This window comes from Loxodonta africana, chromosome 1 (genome assembly GCF_030014295.1).
Source record: "Loxodonta africana isolate mLoxAfr1 chromosome 1, mLoxAfr1.hap2, whole genome shotgun sequence".
NCBI lineage: Eukaryota > Metazoa > Chordata > Mammalia > Proboscidea > Elephantidae > Loxodonta > Loxodonta africana.
Genome location: NC_087342.1, coordinates 59,384,478 through 59,412,064, shown reverse-complemented (window position 1 = coordinate 59,412,064; position 27,587 = coordinate 59,384,478). Strand labels below are relative to the sequence as shown.

The 27,587-nt window shown below is 42.1% G+C and overlaps 1 protein-coding gene across 3 annotated transcripts; it reads right to left on the bottom strand.

Annotated features, from left to right (window-relative positions):
- MYLIP (myosin regulatory light chain interacting protein) lies at positions 1 to 27,492 on the bottom strand. 3 transcript variants are annotated; one of them, XM_064280969.1, is made up of 7 exons: positions 27,200 to 27,489; positions 25,915 to 26,105; positions 10,948 to 11,133; positions 9,339 to 9,536; positions 7,614 to 7,778; positions 6,332 to 6,752; positions 15 to 4,847 (listed from the first exon to the last, which is right to left on the bottom strand). In XM_064280969.1, exons 1-7 carry the CDS (start codon positions 27,284 to 27,286, stop codon positions 4,758 to 4,760), a joined length of 1,338 nt encoding a protein of 445 aa, XP_064137039.1. In that variant the 5' UTR covers positions 27,287 to 27,489; the 3' UTR covers positions 15 to 4,757. The 3 variants fall into 3 exon arrangements, with proteins under 3 accessions (XP_064137049.1, XP_064137044.1, XP_064137039.1); XM_064280979.1 differs by lacking the exon at positions 10,948 to 11,133 and having other exon boundaries at positions 1 to 4,847; positions 27,200 to 27,492; XM_064280974.1 differs by lacking the exon at positions 7,614 to 7,778 and having other exon boundaries at positions 3 to 4,847; positions 27,200 to 27,491.
- Positions 27,493 to 27,587: the final 95 nt, after the last annotated feature.

Sequence of the window (27,587 nt, the reverse complement as noted above, 5' to 3'; positions counted from 1 at the left end):
TTAGCACTAGCACAAGTTTTATGAACAACAGGTGTTTAGCCAGTGCTTGACATGCCTTTTTTTTAAGCAACTGGCAGGTGTGTTGAAGCTGTGTAATTTAATTCACATGGTCCTGACATAGTTTTATTTTTAAAAGGAATAAGGCTACCTCTTTAGTGTCTTGCAGTTTTTTACAAACCCGGCTCAAGGAGATTTTGCAAATATGGATAATTTGGAATTGTTTTAGGATTTCTGTGAGAAGGCATCAAATATGAGTAGCAATAGGAAAAGTAAATATGGCTGCATTTGATATTAAATTTTGATAGTGCCCAAACTCCATTTAGCCTTCTTTTTCTGTTGCTTGAGAAAACTATAATAAAAGCTTTAGCCTGCCTAGTTTGTTCTGAGCTCTCTAAATACCCAGGTATCCTTCGCATACCTCTTTCTTCAGGCATATTTACAGCGATTCATGCATGTACTTTTTCCTATGCTAGCATTTAGAAGTTTGCCCAAACCTCTGTTCTACAGGGTCCTGCTTTCTCAAGTTCTTCTTGGAAGAGTTCATGCTTTACCCAAGTGTAGTCTCCTGTGGTGCTTCTGGCCCTCAGTGTTCAGTGGTAGAGTTAAGGGGACAACCCTCAGAATACACTAGCATTGCATCTGAACTCCTCTCGTGACAGGATAAATACAGAGCATACATATTGTAATGGACTAGGGTGGGGAAAAACATTCCTAGCTTCACCACTAATTTTTGTAACCCTCTAAAAATATGAAAGAATGCTTTGGTTCAAGTCTTGGAATTATATCTTTGGCAGAACAGCTTCTTGAGACTTCAGGCTCTCCAGAGTTTCAAAGTTTCAGTCTTGCCAATTATTCCTTTGTTGTACCTTTTGACTCACCCTCTCCACTGGCTGTCTTTTCTATGCCCACCCATGTTTTCCCATTTAAAATATAAAACCAAAATCCTGCTCTTGACCCTGTCTCCTCCTGTGGTACCATCCTCACCACCACATTACTCTTCCTTACCACCAAATGCATTTCGACCCTCATTTATTGCTCCACCTCCTTGCACCATGTTCATACTCAGCTCACAGCAGTCTGGCTCCCTTCTAGACTTTGTCACTTCTGAAAACGTAACCACTCTTCCTTGGGACCTGGAACCTCCTAATATGGCCCCATTTCATGGCTTTTTCTTGGTACCCAAATCTTAGACCTTGTCAGTTTGTGATGTAGCTGACCTACCTCTTTGAAATTGTCTCCTGGATTGGCTTTCAATCTCTTACCCTTCCATCTATCTGTTCTTTCTCAAAGAACTTTTTATGCTGTTCAATCTATATTCAGCTTTATTGTCCTTCCCCCTTTAATACTTCTCCTCCATGTCTTCAGATACCAATTAATGGCTACCAAGTGCTTCTCTTTATCATCCTCTGGAAGTTCCATCTAAGTTTTCAACTATTTACAGCTTTACCTGTTAATAAGTGTCTCAAATGCATCATGTCCAAAATAAAATTCAATTTCCATCCCACTTGCATGGTGACCCCATGTATGCCAGAGTAGAACTGCAATCCATAGGGTTTTCAGTGGCTGGCTTTTTGGAAGCAGATCACCAGGCTTTTCTTCTGAGGTGCCTCTGGGGGGAGTTGAACTTCCAACCTTTCTGTTAGCAGCCAAGCACATTGATCCTTTGCACTACCCAGGAACTCTGTCCAACCTGTTGAAGACTATCTATTCAAAGCCAGAAAAAAATCTGTCTCACTAACTACTTACCGTACTTCTGGTCTTTTGATTCTGTCACATTCTTTTTACAAAGACAGATGATTAAAAACTTTGTAATTGAGTTCCCTGCCTCCATTCTCCTCTAGCTCTTGTATATCATATCCTTTCCTTGCACAAGTTGTCTGAGAGCTGAATCTGATTGCCATTCTCCTGTCCCAAAACAGTTTCTTGTTCCAAAGGCAGTGGAAGACCAAGTCCAAATCTGGAATTCAGGGACTCCCACCATTATGACTCTAACCATGTTCCTTTTGAGCCTGATGTCTTACCATTTCACTGACATGCCAGGGTTGGTCCTGCCACAAACTACTTTCTAACCCTGGCATGTGCCATACTTTGTCAACCTGGTTAAGGCCCAGCTCAAAAGTCCTTTGTGAAGCACCTTTTACGTTTGGCCCATAGGCAGAACTAATCACTATGTTCTGTGTCTCCTTATAGTTCTAATATATTTATATTATAGATCTAATATATGCATGTGATTGTATGTGTATATATAGATATATATTCTTAATAGTTCTATTACAGCACACATCACCCTGTGTATACAGTGTTTGTTTGTTTAATTTTCATGTTAGTTACTGAGCTTAGAGAATCCATCGTATAGTCAGGTGAACCATGTTATTTTATCCATCTGTTGGCCTGGCCTACATCAACCCATCCTCCACTCACCCATCCATCCATCTAGCTAGCAATTTGAGACTACCATGTCTAAGGACCCCCCTCCAGTGTTAATATTCTGTGATCTTTGAATATTAGTTAACTTTTCTCCAGAGAAACAAGAATATATGTTATAAGCCAAATATATAACATAGACATTCTGAATCATTCATGGCTTGATCACTGTTACATTCCCAGTGCTCAGTAATTACTTAGTAAGTGCTCAATAAATGTGAATGAACAGATGAATTAATTCCTAAAAATTGGTAGAAAACTGACTGAGATTTTACTTAATGGGTACAGTAAAAAATAAACTCTCTCCCTCTCCCTCAATTCTTTCCTAAAAACTTATCTACTTCCTTCAACTGCTACAGATAATGGTCAGTTACATATATTATGTGTAGTATTCTCTACACCACAAAGCATTTCCTCGGTGACACAAATTAGCAAACATTGGCATGCTTACAGCAGTGAGGTCCTAGCAGCAGCAGCCTAGCTACCCTCTAAGAACACAATCCTCTAGTCTGTAACCGGAAACTTTAACTACCAGGACCTAGACTGGCACTAACCTGCCCTAAATAGGAAATATACTAGCAGCTCTGGCTAGGTTTCAAGTTTTTGACTTCCAGCTTCATTATTCCCTTTCTTCTCCAATACCCTCCTGTACTTTTCCCAATTTTTACTTTTCATCTGCTCATGTATGTTACCCCATTTTCACTTACATTCCAATCTTACAACCAAAAAAACATAGGCGAGTGATAACTGGGTAAAATGTTCTACTCGATTAGACCCAAATTCCCTAAACATTTAAAATCTTATGTGTTGGACCAAATTAGATACCAGCCATGAATAATACTGGCTTAGGTAACAATAACTGTAACAATACAAACACCACATTTGCTTTAAAGTCTTTATTATCCTGAATATAAAAGACAGAGGTTCTCTAGGATATAACAGAGTTCTTTATGTGGAAACATTATTTTTTTTACAAGTGAAAAAATAAATACCTCTTGGAATAAAGGCTTATATGCTAATATGTGCCATAAAAAAGTAGAGTTTTAATATTTGACAAAATGTCTGTGCAAAGAAACAAATGCATAAACACATTACTGCTACTTTAAGGCAATATGAAAAGTATACTCAGAAATCTCAGTAAAGTGACAGTGTAGGTTTCTAGCTTTAACTTAGCTAGTATTGCACCCGATAAGGTCATCTAGGTTTCCCTACATCCCAGAAAACCTATTAGCTGACCAGCGTCCAAAATGCCCAAGTGGGAGTAGAAAACATGTAAGAATACAGAAAGAAAAAGAACTGAAACCCTTCCAAAACACACAGACAGGATAACCAAAAGTTAATATTAAGCATTTAACCAAAAAAAAAAAAAAAGTATACAATGTCTAGGATACTTAAGATAAGGCTATAAAAGGCTTGAGAGTTCAAGCTAAAGCGACACCGATGGATGAGGCTGGAGTAGAGTGCTCGGGAGAAATGAACTACCATCGTTTGTACACCAGGAAGCTCCATCTCCAAGTGAGCAATGGTTTCCCTTCCCAAGGAAAACGTTCTCCCATTTCAATCTTAAAGTAAGCTATTCCACCAAATCAAGGAGTTCCAAGGAGTGTTTGACTATTCCACAGAAATCTCCATACCAAATTGGTAGCATTTTATAATTGAAAGGTTGGTCGGGGGACAGAGGGAGGAGAAAGGCATAGGAAGCCACTCACGTTGTCTTCTACTAGCCAGACTGATTGAAACCTAACAACTCTGTTGTCAGCTTTGTAAAAGTCACCGAATTTGTTTTTAAATCTGTGTACCTTCCAATCATTCTTGAACAAAGTTATTAAAACAGAAGTAACATTAAAACAATGACTGTTTCTTTTAAGAAAAATGTTCCTATTAAAAACATTCAGAGCTCCATGACCATACAAAAAGAACCCAGTAAATTCTTAAAACTAATTCTTACAAAATTTGCTGCAGGTAGGAAACTTACCTTGGGGTACATTAAGCGGATTTACAACATAGCTTCTTAAAAGGTACTCACTTTTTGGCTCTACTACCACTTAATTGACATCAGAGATGATTTTATCTATTCGTTCACCTCATCATTACAGAAAAAAAAAAGTCCTAGGAATGTGTCTGTGTCCCAGAGCTCTTCCTGGCCACCATGACTGGAGTTGTTGCTTCTACGCATGGATGTGTTTTTGCAGCAAGGAGTAGCTGTATTCTTTTTTAAACTTCACATGGCAAATGGGTGTTGGAGTAATTCTCTTCTCCACAATCGATTATTTTTATAGTTCATAATAGTGTAGTTCATGGCAACATGGTAAGTCAGATAAACGCACAACAGATTAGATTACAGTTAGATTGAGAAGACTAGGGTGGGTTGGAAGGTAGACGTGCTGAACATGTTCTACATGCGATCTGCAGACCGGACAGGACTGAAAAAGAGAGGCCACAACACCTGTTAGGATATGTTTATGGATCTGGGTCCTCAGTGTTCACCTTTGGTCCATATCATATTAGGCTTTCTAAATAAGCATTGCTCGTAATTAATTCTAGCCTGTAACTACAGAGATCTTTGCTTTCTAACAGATTTGAACATTTATACTTTACAAGGGATTGACAATATTATAAACAGCAAAAAGTACAAACTGAAGAAAATTAGTTAGGATTTTAGTCAATCTCTAACCAAGGCATAGTGAGTGAAGCAATTACTAGAGACATCTTTCTTTGCAGGCTGTGGTCCTTACATAAGCAGATGTAACACACCTTGGTCAGTAATACAAGAAACCCTTCCAGAGACTGTGTGTTCTTGGCTCAAATGAATGTTATCGGCCTGAGCATGGCCAGTGAGCATGGCTCTGTTCCTGGTCACAGGTAACAGGCCCACATTCCTGGCTGGCTTTGTGCGATCACGTGCCCCTTGTTGGCCATAAGGGCAGCCTTAGTCACAAGGATAAGTATATGTGAGCATAGAAGGACAAATCCATGACTGCTCCTGAGGAAAAAACTCATCGGAGCAAAATAATTTACTCTTAGAAATGACATGGGCATCCTGTTGGCCCATTGTAGAGCCCAAAAACTAGTTCTGAATTTAGGCCTGATGGCACAGTGGTTATGAGCTCGGCTGCTAACAAGAAGACTGGCAGTTCAAATCCACCAGGTGCTCCTTGGAAACCCAGTTTTACTCTGGCCTAAGGGGGTGCTATGAATCGAAATCGACTTGACGGCAACAGTTTTTTTTTTTTTTTTAAAGGATTAGATATTATTTAGGGCTGGTTTTACATAAAACCATAGTGACATTTAGCAAACACTTCTGAGAAATGAAGACAAACTGAAAAAATTATTGTAAAAGGAAATATAAGCTACAAGAAAGGAAAAACTATTATAGATGAGTTGCTTTTACTTATTTTTTTTGTATGTAGATTAACATTAAATAGCTTGACTTGCCAATCCAAGAGGCACCTAGAGGCATGTGCAGTAATAAAAGGAAATCAGTCACAAACAATCACATAGGAAACAACCTACCTGTGGATAACTGAGCCTTGACTACAGCCCCTAAATGGAAGTATTCTTTCTCAAATATTTTAAGTAAATAATAAAGCCCATCCTCCAAAGTGTCAGGACGTGGGATGCGACATGAAATGGGAGAGGACACCCTGGACCAGGCCTCAAGAGGCCTGGGTTCCGGTCCTTGGTCCAGCTGCTAACTAGATGCATTACCTCGTTTCCTCATCTGTACAGTAAGATTTTCCAGATCTTGAAATAAGTCTGATTCCAGGTCAATTCCACTATTGAAACTAGTATGCTAATCCAAACTATTTCCAAGGAACGCCTCTGAAGTCATCGGATATAAAGAACCCTTCCAGGTGAGGACGGAGGTTGCTCACTGGTGGAAGAGCCAGCCCGTCTACCCACTCACCTGTAGCTGGGCAGCACAGCTCTCACAGCACACGGTGTGGCCGCAGGGGCAGAAGGTGGAGTTGATCTCCTTCCCGCAGCACACCATGCACAGCATGGCCTCCTTCAGCTTGCGCAACTTCTCCTGCAGCGCGCGGGTGTGCTGGCAGCTGAGGCCCTCGCAGCTGCTGCAGTTCATGCTGCTTTCTGAGGACTTCAGCGGGGAGCTTGGGGGGCTGTGGTCGCTCCTCGAAACCAGGTCCACAACGCCAGCATTATAAAGAGCCCTCCGGGCATGGTCATAGACCTCCTTGGATGTTCTTTTGATATCAAAGACATACTTCTTGCCGAGGTTAATATTTTCATTCAGAAACAATGATGCCAGGTGGCCCTTGAGGTCTCGGCTGTACTGCATCATGACAGCACTGGTCACCGTGTCGCACCTGTGGGGGGAGGGCAGACATCTGCCTCAGTGCGGAAAAGCCCAGGCGATTCCCTAATTAGACTTTAAAACACGGTAGTAAAAGAGAAGATTCACGTCAGCAGACATTTGATATTCTTGTCTGCACGCATGAAAGGAAGTCCTTCCAGTTTTATACGTGTTAAAAATTTCAGTAATTCTACCTCAATTGTTCGCAAGTGTTTCCAAAGTACCTCCAATAAAGCAAAAGTGAAAGGGTACCTTCCCCTCCAGGGATATCAGTTATAGCCTGAAGGAAATTTTTCCTTGAAGTCTAGTCTTTTATCTTAAAAATTCCTACAAGTTTCCCATTCTGCTCCACAATTTGTGTCTATTTTAAGATAAAAAATGCTTAAGACTGCCTACCAATTAAATTTTTAGCTTTCATTTTCCAAATATTTGAGACAATCACAACTCTACTTCAAAGGGCTCCTGCCTAAAACAAGGGGATCGATATTGTTACTGAAAACCCTGACTATACAGTTAGGACTCAGGATGGTAGCTCTCAGAGAACAGCAATGTCTGATGTCATCCTGTTGGGAAACACCAAAAGGCGGCAGCGGAACAGGCCCAACCACCCGGTTATCTCAGGAGAAGTGGTGGGGTGAGGAAGTAAGGTGGGAGATGAGCACGGAAACCCTCTGTGCAGCTCACACACGGGTGTTTTCTGTGGAAAGTAAGGACCCTATCGCTGAACCAAATGTCCAAAAGCAGCTGAGTTCTTAAATTCTGTGGAAGACTCGTGGGCATAAGGATACAAGAGAAGATACGAACTGTGCTGTCACCTAGAAATCTTAGAGCTGCCGGTCAGTGCTGAGGGCAGAAAGTCACCAGGGGCACGTACCTGTAGAAGGCATGCGTTTCGGTGACAGCTCGGTAGAGCCCACTGGCTGCCCTGGTGCTGATCATTTTAAACAAAAGCACGATACTGTTCCCCGACTCCTTGGTGACTGTCAAGTACACGTTCTTTCCTGACTGGGTGGCCATCTGCACCACAGGGTATGCGATCCTGAAAGGCGGGAAGAGAAGGAGAAGGAGGTATTTATGAGAGCTGGGGTGCCATTTCAGGTTCCTCATTTGCTCGTGACCCAACAGTAAAATCAGACACTTGGTCTGGGAACACCACATGACTACTTTGCTCCTTAGGTGATAACCGCTACCAGCTGCTGTTGAGTCGACCCTGACTCACGGCAACCCTACATGTGTCAAGAGTAGAACCACGCACTGTGGGGTTTTCAGTGGCTGATATTTTGGAAGTAGATTGCCAGGCCTTTCTACCAAGGTGCCTCTGGATGGACTCAAACCATCATTCTTTCACTTAACAGTTGAGGGCCTGAACTGTTGGCACCACCCAAGGACTCCTTAGAGTATAAAGACATGCTGAAAATGGTTGCGTATAGACAGATGTGTTAGATGAAGTTTTGCATGCATGTGCAAGTATGTGGGTGAAAATGAGGTTTCCATGGCAGCAAACGACCTATTTGAAAATTATTTTATAGCTATATATATATATATAAACTTTTTTGGGGGGGAGGGGCATCTCTGGTGGCACAGTGGTTAAGAGCTACAGCTGCTAACCAAAAGGTTGACAGCCATTCCTTGAAAACCCTATGGGTCAGTTCTACTCTGCTCTAAGGGATGCTATGAATTAGAATCAACTCGATAGCACATACCAACAACATATATATTTTTATTGTGATTTAGGTGAAAGTTTACAGAGCAAATTAGTTTCTCATTAAAAATTCAATACACAAATTGTTTTGTGACACTGGTTGCCACCCCCATGATGTGTCAACACTCTCCCCTTCTCCACTCTGGGTTCCCTGTTTCCATTCCTCCAGTTTTCCTGTCCCTTCCTATCTTTGCTCTTGGGCTGGTGTGCCCATTCGTCTTGTATACATGATTGAAGTATGAAGCATGTCCCTCACGGATGCTATTGTTGGCCCTATAAACCTGTCTAATCTTTGGCCGAAGGGTGAACTTCAGGAGTGACTTCAATGCTCAGTTAAAAGAGTGTCCGGGGGCCATACTCTTGGGATTATTTGAAAATTATTAACTGTCCTATCAGTCACTCTGAGTTAGCATTTCTTAAAATAATTAAATGGTTGTCAAGGCCTGAAAAAATTAATTCACAAAAAGTAAAGCATTTTCTTCCTAACGGATGTTGTTGTTAGGTGCCATTGAACTTGTTCTGACTCATAGCGACCCTATGCACAACAGAACGAAACACTGCCTGGTCCTACTCCATCCTCACAATCGTTGCTATGCCTAAGCCCATTGTTGCAGCCAGTGTGTCAATCCATCTCATTGAGGGTCTTCCTCTTTTTGGCTGACACTTCACTTTACCAAGCATGAAGTCCTTCTCCAGGGACTGATCTCTCCTGATAGCATGTCCAAAGTATGTGAGACGAAGTCTCGCCATCCTTGTTTCTAAGGAGCATTCTGGTTGTACTAAGGGATGACTGTCTAGTAAATTCCTCTCCACTTTCTATTTTCATGATCAAAGCTATAAAATTATATACATGATAGGACTAAAAAAATTTAAAAAAAAAAAGGAAGGCTTGGTTACCTGTTAATTGGGCTGAAGTCGTCTGTGCAGATGGAGATTCCTTCAGGTCCGACACCAATGAGGAGTCTCTGCCCCTCGCTGTTACGCACAGAATGCCATTCTACGCCGTAGTTCTCCATGGCCGACACAATCTGCAAAACCTGGTATTCGGCGGAAGCCTGGCTGGTCCCCTCCAACTCCTTATGCTTCGCGATAATGCTATGGGACACCAAAGGGCGGTGAATTACACAGAGATTAGCTTGAGAAGTTGTTTGAGAAAAATCTACGTGGTTTTAGGAAAATGATGCATAGTTTACCAGCAAATTATACTGATACTGTCACCTATGAGTCACAAAAACTCAGAACTGCATGTTATTTAGCAAACTTACTGTAAAATAATCCTAAGATGCCGCTTAAGATCTCAACTATTAAATATTTAGTAGAAGAAACTGGATGAGAATGAATGGGTGGAATTATGGAAAATATCTAAAAATACACATAATGCAAATTTATATGTTGCAACTTCTCATATATTCGTCTACGTATACTTTATATGCTTCATTACAACACAGCATTACCATTGCCGTTCAGTTGATTCCGACTCATAGTGACCCTACAGGACAGGGTAAAACTGCCCCACAGATTTTCCAAGGACCGCCTAGTGGATCTGAACTGCCAACCTTTTGGTTAGCAGCCATAGTTCTTAACCACTACGCCACCAGGGTTTCCAATACAGCATTATAAGGGATTTACTCGGTAGTTTGCAACAGAAGAACATACAGGATTCATTTTGTTATCTATTGCGGTAGACAGGTTCTAATATGGTCCTCCATGATCCTCACCTCCTGATTTCACGCCCCTGTGCATTTCCTTCCCTTGAGTGTGGGCTAGACTTATTGACAGGCTTCTAATGAATAGAATATGGCAGAAGTGATAGACTGTCACTTCTAAGATTAGGTTACAAGAAAGACTGTGACTGACATCTCGGGTGATCTGTCTCACTCTGGCTTAGACCATTCTCCCTGGGAAGGCAGCTTCCAATGTCAGAAAGCAAAAAGAGGTCCATGCAGCAAGGGAATGAGGCGTGCCAGTAACCGCACGAGCAAACCCGGAAGTGGGTCCCTCCCTTAGCTGACCTTCAGCACAGCTGTGCCTCACGAGAGATCCTGAGCCGGAGGACCCAGCTAGAATGGCCCACAGAGCTGAGGGGTAATGTTTGCTGTTTTAAGCCACTAAATTCTGGGTAATGTGTTATACAGGAACAGTTAACTAATACACCTATGTTAGCCTTCTTGGTTTAATTCTTGCTGATACGAAGAAAGCATACCAATATACACGATAGAATTTACTTTAGGAGATTGGCATTCTTAAAAGGTCAGAGATTTTTTTTATTCTGGTTATACGGCATTTCACATAAGGCCATTTATTTGTGTGGATTATGCTCTGTGTTTCTAAGGTTCTTGAAATAAAAGACTAAAGAAGCTTTGGAAAATAATTGGTAAAACTGGGCAGTGGCCTAGTCTGGACCTCACAAATTATCTGTATATACCACAGATTCATGTCCTTCTGGAAGCTCTTAGAAACTTGAGAGATCCATGACTACAAACGCTAGCCCTGACCACAGCCTCACCTGTTCAAGGTGGCGCTGGAGAGCTCCTTGGCACACAGCTCCTCATAGTTGTACTTGGCAGTGTTCTGGTTGTAGTCTCCAAATTTGGTCTGGGCCAGGAGAGCATTGAGTTCCACGGCCTGCTCTGGGGAGCACTGGAGGTGGCCGGCCAAGAGAGCCTCCTTTATGTGCAAGAAAAAGATATGCCTGGAACACAATGTGAGGATGAGGTTAGGACCAGAGGTTGACTCTTGATTTCAAACAACCCATTGAGCAACTTCACTATTGCTTTTAAACAGAGAAAACTGAGCTATTTGAAAAGTCATCCTGAAAATGTCTACCATTAGAGAACCTTTTTAAACATGAGAATTAAGGTGAAATAAGTCTCTGGAATAAAAATTACATATTTCAATATTTGATCTAAACCTGGTAAGTGGATTATATTTACTCATGGCATCTTAATCCAAACAAAACAAATCTACTTAAGACAAGTCCAGTAAAATTCAAGTTACAGATTGCAAAATAATCACACACAAGTTTTGGCATTATTAATTTCCTAAAAGAAATGATCTCAATCAGAAAAAACCTGACGTGAATTCTGAAATAATCTTAAGGAATTCTATAAAAAAGACAAGATCCTCACTTTTATTCAAACGGCCCCCAAATCTCCAGTCTCAACTTCTCTCGGAAGAATCGTATTCAAATGCCCAAAGCCCACAGAGGTCTCCATGCAGATGCCTCGTTCCAAACCAACTCATTCTCTTCCTTCCCAAGCCCACCTTCTCTCCCAGTGGGAAGCACAGATTCACTTTTGTTTTTTTCTCACAGACTCACTTCTGACTCAGTCCTATTTCCACCTACTTTTTGTCTCTGAGAACTCTATAAATCCAGTTCCATTCTTTCCATTTTTACTTCCCGTCCCACTTGCAGCTCTCAGTTGTCAGAGAACTGGCAATAGCCTCTGAATAGATTGTTCTTCAGCTAGACTTGATGCTAATCTACCTTCCATGCTGTCTGCTGCTCCCATTAACTTGTCAGATCTCTGCTCAAAAATCCATCAAGGGATTCCTAATGTCGTTCGCATGAAACTCAAGGTTCTCCATGCTTGGGCCTCCAGCTGTCCAGCCTCATCCTCTGCCATTCCCTAACCACTATGCCCCAGTAAAAATTCCTCTTCCTGGGAAAAACCAAGCCCATCCATGCTTCTGTGTTCTCCAGTCTTTTCTGCTCCCTGTCCTGAAGGCCATTCGTTCTCCTCACCCCACCCCCATCTGGATCCCCTGTCTTTTCCAGAGCTAACCTTTTCATCTTTATCACATGCAAATGATTTATTCCTGTATTACAGTATTTGACAGGAGTCCCTGAGTGGTGCAAACGGTTAACACATTCGGCTGCTAACCAAAAAGTTAGAGGTTCAAGTCCACCCAGAGGTGCCCTGGAAGAAAGGCCTTGAGATCGACTTCAAGAAAGTCAGCCATTGAAAACCCTACGAAGCACAGTCTATTCTGAAACACTCGGGGGCTTGCCATGCATTGAAGTCCACCCAACGGCAACCAAAAGGTCAGCAGTTCAAGTTCACCAGCCAGTCCTTGGAAACCCTATAGGGCAGTTCTACTGTGTCCTATAGGGTTGCTTTGAGTTAGAACTGACTTGATGGCAATGGGTTTTTTTTTTTTCTATTACAGATAGCTGCCCATAAGCTAACTTCAGAGACAAATCTTAAAGTACCCACACAGCAGAAAGCTCCATAAATATATGCAAAAGTGCATATGACCAGTGATTATATTCCAATCTTAGTTTTATTCAGTTTGTGTCTGCTCTAGTTATATACAGTACTATAATCTACATTTACTAAATTTTTTTTATGTCACTTAGAAACTCTAGGGTACCGTTGTCTGCCAGCCTATATTGTCAAAGTCCTGAAGAGAACACGTAAACCTGCACGGACACGTTGGCTTTGGTTATAAAATCTGTCTCCGGCAAAAGTGAATGCATAATTTCTTTTGCTAAGCTGTCATAGCCTCTGAAACATGCTTGAACGTCACAATATTCCTTCCATTAAAAAATGAATTACAATCATTGGTAACTCTCTTAGTTATCTAGTGTTGCTGTAACAGAAATACCACAAGTGGATGGCTTTAACAAACAGAAGTTTATTCTCTCACAGTTTAGAAGGTCAGAAGCCTGAATTCAGGGCACCAACTCCAGGGGAAGGCTTTCTCTTTGGCTCTGGATGAAGGTCCTTGTCATCAATCTTTCCCTGGTCTAGGAGCTTCTCAGTGCAGGGAACCTGGGTCCAAAGGACGCGCTCCACTCCTGGCTCTTCTTGCTTGGTGGTAATGAGGTCCCTCTCCTTTGTACTCACTTCTCTTTTTTACATCTCAAGAGATTGACCCAACATACAACCTAGTTCTGTAGATTGAGTCCTGCTTCATTAATATAACTGCCTCTAATCCTGCCTTGTTAACATCATAGAGGTTAGAATTTACAACACCTAGGATAATCACATCAGATCACAAAATGGTGGCTAACCACACAACACTGGGAATCATGGCCTAGCCAAGATGACACACATTCTTGGGGGTACAGAAGTCAATCCATAACACGCTCTGAAACTCCAAGAACACTGTATAAGCTCAGTTCCCCTCTTCAACCAAGTACGACATCCTTATTCCAGTCCCCAACAGTGCTTTCACTGATACACTACATTTGTGTCTAATGTCCCAGGTAGAGGGACTAACACGAGAAGAAGGAGAAAAGGGAAGTGGGAGAAAGTGATGCTGGAAATATAAGAAGGGTCTGTAGTCAGAGTCCCAATATGTCAGCTGGATGAGATCCATTAATCTTCCCTTAACTAAGAAATGTTTGTCTAAATTCAATGGTCTCTGTCTTCTATAATGCTAAAGAAATATTCAAAATTACCAAGCGCTGCCAAATACTGACATTTTTTTCCTTTATTCAAAACCCCTCTGCGAAATTGCAGTAAGAATACATACAGCGCTGAAAGAAGATAAACATGGATTTTATTAACCCGAACATCTGCTAGTCTTTAAAGTATTTCTGACATACTGCTAAACTGAGAGGGGGCCCCCGCTGGGGCAAAGAAATAATCACAAAAATATTGTGTTTTAAAATAGCTATCTGAGGACTGAAGTCTAGCATTCTCACAAAACCATGGTGTTACAACCTAAAAAAGCTTTTTAGATCACCATTTGGTAAACTTCATCTTGGTTAATGTACCACTGGTCTCTGTATTCAACCAGAGGACCTGTTACCAGAAAACTAAAGTATCAGGAATGCATGCTTACGCTAAAGAAGTTATGTGCTGAAAGATTTTAAGTGTATGGCCACAAAGTCTCTTCAATTTAATCACTGCTTATATGAAAACATCTTTTAACTTATTTTCCAAGTATAAAGTTAGAGATGAGTTCCTGCTTTATTAAGTATAGCCTACAAAACGAGGCCTGGTTGCGCAATGGTTAAGCGCCCAGCTACCAACCAAAAGGTTGGTGGTTTGAGCCCTCTCAGAGACTCCACAGGACAAAGACCTGGTGATCTGCTCCCAGAAAGATGGTTGTTATGTGCTGTCAATTCAACTCTGAGTCATAGCAACCTTGCAGAACAGGGTAGAACTGCCCCCACAGGGTTTCCTAGACTGTAATCTTCGCAGCAGCAGATTACCAGGTCTTTTCTCCCAAGGAACAGCTGGTGGGTTTGAAATGCTGATCGTTTGGTTAACAGCGGAGCACCTGACCACAGTGCCACCAGGGCTCATCTCTCGTGTAAAGATTAAGATTACCGCCTAGAAAATCCTACAGGAGCCACTTTACTTTGTCATCTGAGGTCGCTATGGGTCAAAAAGCGACTCGTTGGTACCTAACAATAACAACAACACAGCCTGCAAAAAAAGTTTCAAAATGGATCCACTTTCTTCCCAAACTACTCACCCCGACTTCTGGAGAGACAGCTGTCAAAATCAAAGACAAAGCAGCACTAACAAAATTGAAACAGGTGGTCAGCAGCCGGAGGGTAATGCTGATTCTGTCTAGGCATGTGGATCAGAATTTAAATAATGGAGGGGAGGGAGGGACGACTGGCCTACATAACTCCACATTCTAGGTTAGACTACAAACAATCCCGTGTAAGCAAGAAAAACCCTCCTCCTTACTGTTTACATAAGCTTTCTGATAGGGCCTTTCATGCAGCTTCAAGGCCCTAAAGCAGCCTTTTCATTTCCAGGTAATGCCTCTCTACCAAACTCTGTGCTAAGGTTATAGGGTGGACATGTCTGACAGTTCCTTTTTTGATGAAACTTACAGCCTTTTGAGGCAGCTGGGTGGCACAAATGGTTATGCACTCCACTACAGGCTGAAAGGTTGGTGGTTCAAACTCACCCAGAGGGGCATCGGAAGACAGGCCTGGAGCTCTGCTTCCAACAGGTCACAGCCATGAAAACCCTACGGGGTGGCTCTGCTCTGCAACACATGGGGTCGCCATGAGTCGGAACTGACTCCCTGGTAACTAAAAACAACACGGCCTTTCGAAGTGAAGGAAAGTTTCCTATCAAAATTAACTCTAGCCACAGGCAAGCTTTTGAGTGAAGAGCTTTATGCTCCCCAGGAGAGGAGCACAAAGGTCACCCGCTATCAGGAGCTATCAGTACTCTATTTAATGTGTTCTTTCCAAGACGAAGGAGGAAGGATGGCAGCACTCAGAAACAAATCTCCAGCAAGGAACCCAGTGGGGGTTCAATATTTAGGGATGGCTTAGAATCAAGTATTTTCTCCTATTTATTATTTCTCCCTCTAGCCATCTGGCCTGTAACTGTCTGGCTCGTTGACCCTCCCCTCCCCTCCCTTTTTTTGTAAAGCGAGTGAAAGGTTACTGATAATATCAAAACAAGCAAATACAGTCCAAAAAGTTGTGGCTGCTGTGAACTCTTTCTTACTAAAGAGAAAAAGTGGATGATGTATCTAATTCAGTATCGGCTACATGCTACAATCACAAGCTAAAAGAAGGCCTGAAAAAAACGCTTGTTTTGTTTTTTGGTCTTAAGCAATGCCCATGAATACATCCTACAGATATAAGCTCAAACTGTATTTTCTAAACATTTTTCTGAAACTTCTTCTGGCTACACCTTGGAATTCAAAGTTTTACCCAGTTAGTAAGAAAACAGATATTTTCAATATGGACCACATTTGCAGCCCCAAGAAAAACATTCTGGCTAACTCATGTCCCTGCATCTTGAGTTCAAATAAATTCATATTTACTGTTGAGTTCTGGAAGACATTAAAAAAAAAGATTTTGTGACGAATATAAGGATATGCCAAAACTTACTTTTAAAAAAGAATCACATATCTTCATGTTTTTTGTTTCAAAGTACTTCAGATTTCCTTTATTTTAAAAATTCCCTTTTATAGCTTGAAGTAATAAAGTTAGATTGTTTATCTTTCAAGAGTTGTGTCATGGACTGAATTGTGTCCCCCAAAATATCTGTCAACTTGGCTAAGTCATGATTCTCTTATATGATTGTCTGCCATTTTATGTGATTTTCCTAAATGTTGTAAATCCTATCACTGTGATGTAATAAGGTGAATTAGCAGCAATTATATTGATGAGGTCTACAAGATCAGGTAGTGTCTTAAGCCAATCTCTTTTGAGATATAAAAGAAAGAGAAGCGAGCAGAGAGATATGGGATTCGCATACAACCAAGAAAGTAGCCCCGGGAGCAGAGCTTGTCCTTTGGACCTGAGGTTCCTGTACTGAGATACTCCCAGACCAAGGGAAGACTGATGCATCAAAAGGTCCTTCCTTCAGAGCTGACAGAAAGAGAAAGCCTTCCCTGGAGCCAGCACCCTGAATTCAGACTTCCAGCCTACCAGACTGTGAGGGAATAAACTTCTCTTTGTTAAAGCCAACCACTTGTGGTATTTCTGTTACAGCAGCACTAGATGACTCAGACAAGCTGTAATCTGAGAACTCTTTTCTAAACACTGATTTGTCTCATACAGAAATCCTCTAGCAGTCAAAGCAAGGACCTTTTCAGAAAACCAATTGGGAGTCATCTATTTGTTCATCATCGTTTGGTTACCCTTGGTACTGCCCTCCAGTGATCTTCCTAATTACATCACTTTGAAGAGCTTTTGGTGACACAAATATGAAATAACTATTTCCAGATTCACTATTACAACTCAAAATTTAAATAAACCAGTTACCGTGGAGTAGATTCCGACTCACTAAGACCCCATGTGTGTCAGAGTAGAACTGTGCTCTAGAGGGTTTTCAGTGGTTGATTTTTTCTACATTAGATGGCCAGGCCTTTCTTCCAAGGAAGCCCATGCAGGGACTCAAACCACCAATCTTCAGTTAGCAGCAGAGCATTTTAACTGTTTGCACCACCCACGGGCTCCTGAAATTTAAGTACCTAACCTAAAACACTTTTGAAAATGGCTAAGTAGCTGTTTTTTAAAACTCTCAGTTACCAATAAACCGACTATATTTCTCCCCTGAAGGTACAGCTGGAACTGGCTTATCCCGTACTGATGGCTGGTTTGTCCCTCACCTAGTTAGACACTCACTGGGATCATCAATATGCATGCCACATCAGTTTATTTTAAACCAAACTCTGCCAAGTTATATTTAAAAACTATCAAATCAAAGAAGAATTGCTATATAAATTTTTTGTTTTGTATTTTAAATTCCAGTGAAACAAAAATCAGTCAAGATGGATCACAGACCTAAACGTAAAAGCTAAAACCATAACTCTTTTAGAACTACGCATAGAAGAGTATCTTCATGACTTGGGGTAGGCAAAAATTTCTTAGGACCCAGTCGGCAATAAACACGAAAGAAAAAAATGGATAAATTAGACTTACCCAAAATTAAAAACTTCTACTCATCAAAAGAAAATAGGCAGCCACGGGGGAAAATGTATTCAGAAAACATAACATTAAACACACACACACACGTAAAACCAAAACAAACCCGTTGTACTGAGTCGATTATGACTCACGGCGACCCTACAGGACAGGGTAGAACTGCCCCACCAGGTTTCTAAGGAGCAGCTGGTGGATTCAAACTGCCCACCTTTTGGTTACCAGCCTGAACTCAACCCACCGTGCCACAAGGGCTCCCTATGTATACCTATGTTTGTGTATGTGTATGTATCTGACAAAGGACTGCTCTCCAGGTTATATAAGGAATTTGTACAACTCAAAAATGAAGACAACTCAATAAAAATGGGCAAACGGCTTGAATAGATACTTAACAAAATACACAAAAGGATGATAAGTACACGAAAAAGTGTTCGACATTATTGTTCACTACAGAAATGCAAATTAACACCACTACACACCCACCAGAAGGCTGGCAAGGATGTGGAGGAAATGGACTCACTCACTCTTGAGGGAGTACTAAATGGTACAGCTACTCTGGGGAAAGGTATGGCAGTTTCTTACACAATTAAAAACATCACCTACCCTATGACACAGCTATCCCATTCCTAAGTATTTACTCAGAAGAGATGAAAACACATGCTCACAAAAAAGACTTGTAATAGAATGTTCACAGCAGCTTTATTTCTGATAGCTGGAAAACAGGTATTCACCAACAACCAAAAAATACCAAACCCATTGCCGTCGAGTTGATTACGACTAATAGCAACCCTATGGGACAGAGTGGAACTGTCTCATAGAGTTTCCAAGGAGCGCCTGGTGGATCCCAACTGCTGACCTTTTGATTAGCAGCTGCAGCACTTAACCACTATGCCACCAGGCTTAGCCACAATATGGACTACTGCTGAGCAGTTAAAGGAACCACCCACTGATACACCCAACAGCATGGATGGATCTCAGCAAGTTATGCTGAACAAAAGAAGCCAGGCACAAAAGAGTACATGTTGTATGATTCCATCGACACTAAGTTTACAAACACGCAAAAATAATCTATGGTGGAAAAACACAGACCAGTGTAGTGGTTGTGGACAGCCAAGGGGGGTTTGGGGGCAGGACAGGAAGGAACTTTCAAGAGTGATGGTAAGGTTCTAACTCTTGATATGAGCTGTGATTAAACAGGTACATCCATTTGTCAGAACTCATCAAATGGTATGATGAGGATTTGTGCATTTGATTACATGTAAATTTTACTTCAAAAGAAAAAAATATATAAGAAGTGTACATAATACTGAGTTCTAGTTAATGGTATGCGTAGTTAGAGGGAAGTGTGTTTACACGCACTAATTCTGAAATGCATCAAAAAATAAGATAGATCAATGGATGGATACAGGAGTCAACAAATGGATAAATATGTGACAAAGTCAACTGTTCACCGTAGAATCTGGGTGTCAATGTATGTGTGTTCATTTTAAAAATCTTTAACTTTTCTGTATGTTTGAAAATTTTCATAAGATGTTGAGAAAATAATTCCAGTGAAAATTCCCAAGAGTCAAGGTTCAGAATTCAAATGAGCAGCTACACGTCAAATGAATCTCCCATCAGCCACTTCATGGCGAGCTTGCAACCGAGAAACCTGTCACAGCCAAGCAATTACCACGTCGGCTCTCTATTCAGGGTTAAGGAGACCCTTGTCAAAGCTCAAAATACAAAATGGAAATCACTGATAAACTTGCTCCCCCTTAGGCTCCACAGCAGCTAAACATATGGGGAGTGGGGGAATTTCCCAGCTTCAAAACTGATTACAACCCCCACCAGAAAAATACTACTAGTACTTGACAGCATAAAACCTGCATTTTTGAAAAATACAATTATTCACTCATAATAGAGACCTGTCCCAGGCAAATGACAATCTAGGCAATTCTGTAGTTCAAAGGGATAAGGATGTCTCTTTCTCAACATTCTAGATTAGTCAGGAGTGCTCTTCAGGAGGGTTTAGCCCACAATACAGGGATGGTTCAGGAATTTCATACCTAATTTTCTCTGTAACTGTCCTCAGATCATGAGTGACTTCCTAGGCCCTGCAGCTGGTGCAAGGGCGCTGAGACTAGGAACGACTCAGACGGAAAAACCTAACTGGGCCTCGCAGCTGTGTGGCACCCATCAGCCTGAGTCTGGCTTTGTAATGCCTTCGAAAGACCCAGATTTTATTTAAAATGACGTTTCAAAATTAAAAGTTCATTTTGATTACACAAAAATCCATTTCTTAATGTTCTTTGAATACCTAAAACAAATTAATATCAGAATTTGAAGAGACTGAAGACATCCAGATATGAGTTCCCTGGCTAGAATAAACATCTAATAATACAAATATCCTGTATTTTTTAACAAAAAACAAAAACTGATCAGAATTCAGAAACTCAATACTTTCTTTAAATTGATAGACAAGTCTGCTTTCCCCTTTTTTATTTTTTGAGGTCCTATTTTGTGTTCAGGCATGCAAAAAAAAAAAAAAAAAGATGAATGTGTCATTCTACTCTGAACGTATAATCGATACGGAGAACATAAATAGCAGCTTTACAATAGATAAGGAGCCCTTAGTGGTGCGGCGGTTAAGCACTTGGCTGCTAACCAAATGGTTGGTGGTTCGAACCCACCAGCTGCTCTGTGGGAGAAAGATGTAGCTCATAAACATTTACAGCCTAGGAAACCTTACGGGGCAGTTCTACTCTGTCCTGTACCATCACTATGAGTTGGAACTGACTTGATGACAAATTTGGTTTGGGTTTGGTTTACAATAGATAATCCTGCTGCAGCCCCCTACAGAATTTACCAGCCCTAATTCTCACAAAGGTAAATTATGTAAGAAACCTTCACCCATACTGAGAAAGTTCCTGAAGCCTCTGGACACAATTTATAGGCAATGGCTAGATCAGTTGTTTTCAGCTCAGAATTGGTTTGAGATTACCATATCTGCCGGCAGTTTGCACGTGGCATTTGCTTTGTGGGTTTCAACAATGCAATCTTTCTTAGATTTTCACACTTTGGAGTGATTTTTGTTAGAAAACAGGAAAAACGGACTTTAATGAGTCTTTAAAACCAGTTGTCCTCAAGTCAATTCTGACTCATGGCGATGCCACGTGTGTCAGAGTAGAACTGCGTTCCACAGGGTTTTCACCTTCTGAGGGGCCTCTGGGTGGACTCAATCACCAGCCTTTTGGTTAGCAGCTGAGTGTTAACCATTGGTGCCGCCCATTTACAAACCGGCGGAAATGAGATAAAGAGATGCTACAGCTTGAAAACTATCTGAACTTTACAAAGGATCCAGGCTAAGTGGTAGAGGGGGGAAAGGAAAAAGAAGGTCCAACACCAAACAAGCTCTAAACAGAAAATAATCACTACAAAACATTAACGGTGAGATTCCTTTTAGACAGCCTCAACTTTTCAGTTTACAGAAGCGAACTAAAAAACATTTCAATATCTAGAGGAAAACTTCCATTATCAGTTTCAGTGAACCCCATTTTATTTCCAAATTCTTAATTCATTAGTTCAACAAATATGTATCAGGTGCTTGCTAGACTATACTCCAGGGATACAATGTTGATCAGCTCCCTGTTTAATGGAATTTAGGTTATTAGAGTGACTGACAATAGCCAAACAGGCATTATAAACTCATTAAACGCTATGAAGGAAAGATACAAGCCGTCTTGTGAGATTCTGGTTTCCTGCGCAGGGCTGGGGAGGCTTCCTGGGAGCATTGACTGAGCTGAGATCTGAAGGATGGAAGGACTTAACAAGGACTGAGTGAAAGGCCTCGCTGCAACTCTTGATGGAATTCCTAGAAATTCAACATTCAGCATTACAGCATTTTTGTGAACCTTTAGGCCAGGACTCACGGAGCCCTTGTTCTGGGCTAGTTTTCTGGTGAAGAGAATTCAGGTGTTCATAAGCCTTCTCTAAGCAGGACTGTCCATAGCAAAAATCGCACAGCTCTGCTAAAACGCGGCCAAGTAGGAAGAAATAGAAGGACTCTATCGGCAGTGGACGTTGTGATTACCGCTCTGTATGTGAAGTATACACTCTAATCTCTGGTTGTGAAATGTTGATGAAATCCAGTCTGAATGGCTGTAAATAACTGAGAGACATGGATTTCAAAGATCATTATTATTTCAGATCTACTTCCAGAATACATTAGTTTTTTTCACTTTTGGTTTTAATCCATAGCTTGGCAAAACACCTGCTGAAAATAACTGCTATCTCCATCGCTGAACTCGAAATAAGACTCTTTTTACTTTTGAAGCCTCCATTCAAGAGTAAATATAACAATCAGGGTAGGAGAGCCAAAACTAAAACTGGGCCCAATTCAGAAACCAGATTAATGTCATCTACCAATCTAAGCAGGTACTTGATACGTGCTTTTTCTGTCTTCAGAAAAATGTATGTAGGGAAAACCAAAACAAACAAAAAAATACATCCCCGTTGAGTAGATTCCAACTCACAGCAAGGCCATATGTTAAACAGAGTAGAATTGAGCTCCATAGGGTTTTCTCGGCTATAAGCTGTATAGAAGCAGATGGCCAGTCCTTTCTTCTGCAGTGCTGCCAGGTGGGTTTGAACCACCAACCTTTAGGTTAGTGTTAATTGAGCATAAACCATTTGTGCTACCCAGGGACCTCATACTTAGGAAAGAGCTAAAGAAAATAATAGGAGGAACAAGCAAGGAGGAAGGAAGAAGAAGGAGGAGGAAGACAAGGAAGGGGAAGAAGAAAACGTTATTGGTAGAAGGGATTTACAAGACAATCCCTTCCTGGGGTTTTGCTTTAGATGAAGAGCTGGGCTCAGTCTTCAAAGTCTGTATAGATGCTAGTTGGTGGCAGAGCTGAGCCCAGAATGCCGAACTGCTGCCTCGTCCCCACTGCTCTCCCCTCACAAACAGCCCTCCCACCCTCGTTTTCACAGTGGCCTCCCTATCTAATGAGAACTAATATATTAACCGCTCTCACTTAGGCCAACTCACTGTGAACATGCTACCTTAATTGTCCACAGAGGACAACTCGACCACGCTATTTCAGCACCGTTTAAACTGTTCAGATGCTTTCAGCGTACTACATATACCCTTATGACTTAGAGAGGGTAAAGAATCACCTCTTATAATGGGATTGTCAAAGCTGAGTTTACTCACTGCACAAACAGGTCAATTCCACATGCATGGCATTTTATATAAATATTTTATGGCAAATCATGAAACATCAAAGAAGTTTATCAACCAGCTGATTTTTGCTAACATTAAAAAAAAAACAAACCCAGCGCTGTTGATTCTGACTCATAGCAACCCTATAGGACAGAGTAGAACTGCCCCATAGAGTTTCCAAGGAGCGCCTGGCAGATTCGAACTGCTGACCCTTTGGTTAGCAGCTGGAGCACTTAACCACTACGCCACCAGGGTTTCCAAACATAACATTAAGGAAGATAAATATCTTTGTTCTATACCATTATGCACATTAAAACAATGTTAACTGCAAAGCAAACTGGGCTCAGGACAACTTCCGATATTCTAATTAAAAGTTACAAATGCTAATTACAAATCACTTTATCTAGTTGCTAAAGCAAAAGCTATATGTATTTTTTATATATAGCCAAACCCACAACAGCAAGCAAACTTCACCAATATTTTAAGAGCAAACAAAAACTTTTGACTTTACTGACTTTTCAATATGATTTTCAAAAAGGATCATTAAATTATCTAGTCAAACTGGTTATTTGACTTCGAGTGCTATTAACCATGAATCTCCAGGGTCAAAGTCGACTGATTCAACAAAGTAAAAACTAAGGAAACGTGATTCCAGTTCCAATTCATAAAGTGTCTCTATTTCTCACATGAGTAAAATGGATTTAACAACAGTAATTAACCCAACTGCAAAGAAGCAAAGGTAAAGATCAGCTAGCAGTCAACTTTAAAGACTGAATTGCTACAAGTATGAAATAACACAACTGCGTTACACATTATTACCAAAAAAACAACATTTTTACTACTGTTTAAATCAAGTATTGGGTCCTACAAGCTTCTGCAAATTTAAAAATAAATTTGTGTCACCAAAATAAGTTTGCATCTAGAGGCCCTGAGATAACCGCAAAATCATAAGGCTACACAATGAAAACTCCAATATGCTCTGAGATTTTATGTAGATATACACATATACATACATACATGCATACATACACATACATAACGAACAAAAACACAGTTGCTGTGGAGTCGATTCTGACTCATGGTGACCCCACATACTGCAGAGTATAACTGCCCTCCATAGGGTTTTCAAGGCTGTGACCTTCCAAAAGCAGATCACCAAGCCTTTCTTTCAAGTGCATCTGGGTGGATTCGAACTGCCAGCTATTCAGTTAGTACTTGAGCACTTAACTGTTTACACTACCCAGGGACTCCTTACACACACACACACACACATACACATAGAACACACATGTACACACAGAGAGTTGTAGAGTGTGTATGTGTGTCAGAGTCCCCTTCCGGCCAGGTGGCGCAAACAGTTAAGAGCTCGGCTGCTAACTGAAAGGCTGGGGGTTCGAGTCCACTCAGATGTGCCTCAGAAGAAAGGTCTGTTGACCTACTTCCAAAAAATCAGTCATGGAAAACCCTATGTATGAAGCACTGTTCTACTCTGACACACATGAGGCCACTGTAAGTCAGGACTGACCGACAGTAACTGCTTCTCGAGTGCGTGTGATTTCTTTTACTCAACTGCAAATTATCACACTGATGTGCAAAGTGGAAGCTTTCACAAATCAGCTGTAAGTTAAAAACAAAAACTACTCGGATTATTATAGACAACTAAAACATCTTAAGTATGCAATCACTTGAATATTTTGCAAGACATTTTCAGAAGCATTAAGAATATGCCAACTTCCTTCAGAAACTAATATTAAACAGTTCCCTCATTCTTCAAAGCTTCACAAGGCAAAGCAGATTTCAAATTCAAATCAATGTTTCAAAAAATGTTTCTATTAGTATTTTTGGTAAAAACAAAAAACAAAAATAACATGTTAAAAACTGTTAAAAGATACTGTTCACTCATCATTACTCAAAATTTTCACACATTTTTTCATGTGCATGGCAAATTTCCAAGCATTAGGAAAACATCAGAACTTAGCCCTAAAGTTTGCTGAATTTAAAAGTAGTCATTTTCATTTTTTGACATGCCACTGTAAGACTTAAGGCTCCTGCATTTCAGAAATAAATATTAAATGCCAGTTTCCCAGTTTGGCTCCTCTTGCATTAAAGTTATTACAATCAGTCCTGGGGAGAGAACATTTTCTGTTTGAAAAAGGAAACCACATGGTTCAGTTGTCTACCACTACTGGTGGTTTTTCAGAATGGAAAGAGATAAATTCAACCATCTAAACTCAACAATCATGTATAATGTATCTGTGGACTGGAATGCAGCTACGCTGGCCTTAAAGCTCTTTTATTAACTTTTCAAGAAACTGAAAAATCCTGCCTGAGTCAGATAGAGCTCATTGCTTCACACTGTAATCTGACACTAGGCTGAAGAAGTTGACCAAGTTTAAGTAACCCAAGAGGAACTGTTTCCTGCTCTCAGTTAGAACAGTCTGCAAATGACCGGTAGTAACACTGCTGAGGCAGAGGTTACTATCGGGCATTTAGAGGCTTAATAGGAAGATCTCCCTACTATCAGTTCAAGCTTTTTGTTTTGTTTTTGGTGGGGTTTTTTTGTTTTTGTTTTTTTTTTACACTGTGGCACTGGTTCCAAGTGTTTTAAGAGGATTTCAACCCTGCTCTTCCATTAAGTTTACAAAAGACAAGAAAAGCTAAAAGAAGAGCTGGAAAACGTTCCTTAGGCCAACTATGTAGTTCCTTCCTCACCTCAACGAAACGGCTGTGCCATGGAAAATTTGTAAGTTATAAACCAACTCACAAGTTTGTTTGTGAACATCTCCGGGAAGGTGCAACAGTGTTTGCTAAGCTGGATCAAAGGTATATTTGACATTCATTTATTGTAGCGTCACTTCACCTAGTCAGAATGGACTCGACAGTAACAGGTTTGGGTCTTTGGTTACCTAGTCTGCTCCTGTAAGATGAGGTGAGGCTCCACAAAGAACTTGACTCTCAGTTTAAGCCGGTAAGGGGCTAGCCCATCCATCTGCTGGGAGATCCGGTTTCTCAGATTAAGCCATAAACTTTCACCTTTGCTACCTGTAAACTGCAGTCCAAAATAGTCAACTTCTATGATGCCCAATCGCCTGCACACCTGAAACAAAATGAACGCAGCATCGATGAGCAAATTGTACAAGTAGTCAAAGCCCACCCAAGACTCCCGCATACTTTTCACGAAGTTCAACGGTGTTAAATTCTTCTTGTAAGCTGGAAAAACAAAGTTCTAAGGCTCCAGTGATGCTAACTAAACCACTAGCTGTAGTTTGGAGGCTTGTCCTTCCTTTAATACTTAGGGCATGCATGGCCAATGACACGTACTGAAAACGGAGTCCTAAAAAGTAGCCTTACAGAGGCTGAAGAGAGGACTCTATGGGGCATGTCCCTTCTTATTCCACACACTGGCATTTCCTCCACCAGCACCCTCTGCACAGCTGGTCTGGCAGTTGGTTATCTGGACAATTTTAACCATCTGGACTCCCAAAAGACAAACACATTGAGGGAACACGCCACAAGTGTCGGCTCAGCTTCACGAGAGGTTTTCCAAACATCTCAAGTATAGGGAGTTGGCCAGCACAGTGTTTCACTTGGGAGCAAATTCGCTGTCTGCCATGCCAACTATGCCCTGTTTTTCTTCACTGTTCAGAAAACGCGTGCCTAGAGACAACGACGGAGAGGATTACCAAAACCAACAGTCCTCTCGACCTGCAAATCCCGAGATGCAGGTGAACGGTCCATTTGAGCAGCGGCTTGAGACAACGGCCCGGCTTGTCCGCCAAGCAACCCAAGGGCCCCACGACCGCCTGAAGCCACCCCATCTCAGGGCGCGGGTGGCGCCCAAGCCCCGCGAGGACCCGACAGGCGGCATCACACACACACCTGCGGCAGGTGTGCCGGGCCGCCTACTTCCGGGAAAGTGCCGGACTGGGGACAGGGTGGCAGACCCCGGTTCCCCCGCTGTGCCCGCGCCCCCGGCGCCGTGGGTCCCCGAGCGCGCGTCCTGCGCGCCCCCACACCCGGCGCGCCCTTGGCCGGTGGGGAGGAGGGGGCCGGGCCGGGAGCCTGGGGCGCGCTCCCCGGGCCCCGCTGCAGCGCTGCCGCTGTCTCCAGCCGTCCGGCGCCGCCGCGAGGCCCCTGGGCCTCGGAAAAGCGGGCAGCGCTCGGTGCCCCCGCCCGGCCCCTCTCCCTCACCTGGTTGAGGCAGTCCTCGCCGTTGGCTTTCGCCTCCACCTCCACCTCCATCAGCACCGCGTCCGGCCTCGTTACATAGCACAGCATGGCTGGGGCCGCCGCTGCCGCCTCCTCTTTGGTGTGCGCGGGGCTGCCGCCTCGCCACCGCTCGCACCTAGCCCAGGACTAGGCAAAGGCCACCCCTGGGAGGCTGAAGTCCTGCACACCCTCCCCTGAGCCCTGCAGCCGCAGCTCCCCCCTGCCACCCGCCTGCCGCTCTGCCCGGGACTCGGCGGCAGCGCCGCACTCTAGCAGCCCAACTGCCTACGCCGCGACACGGACTCCTCTCATATAGCGGCCCCGCCCCCTCCGGCTGGGGCCCCCGCCAATCACGTCGTCCGCTCCCCTC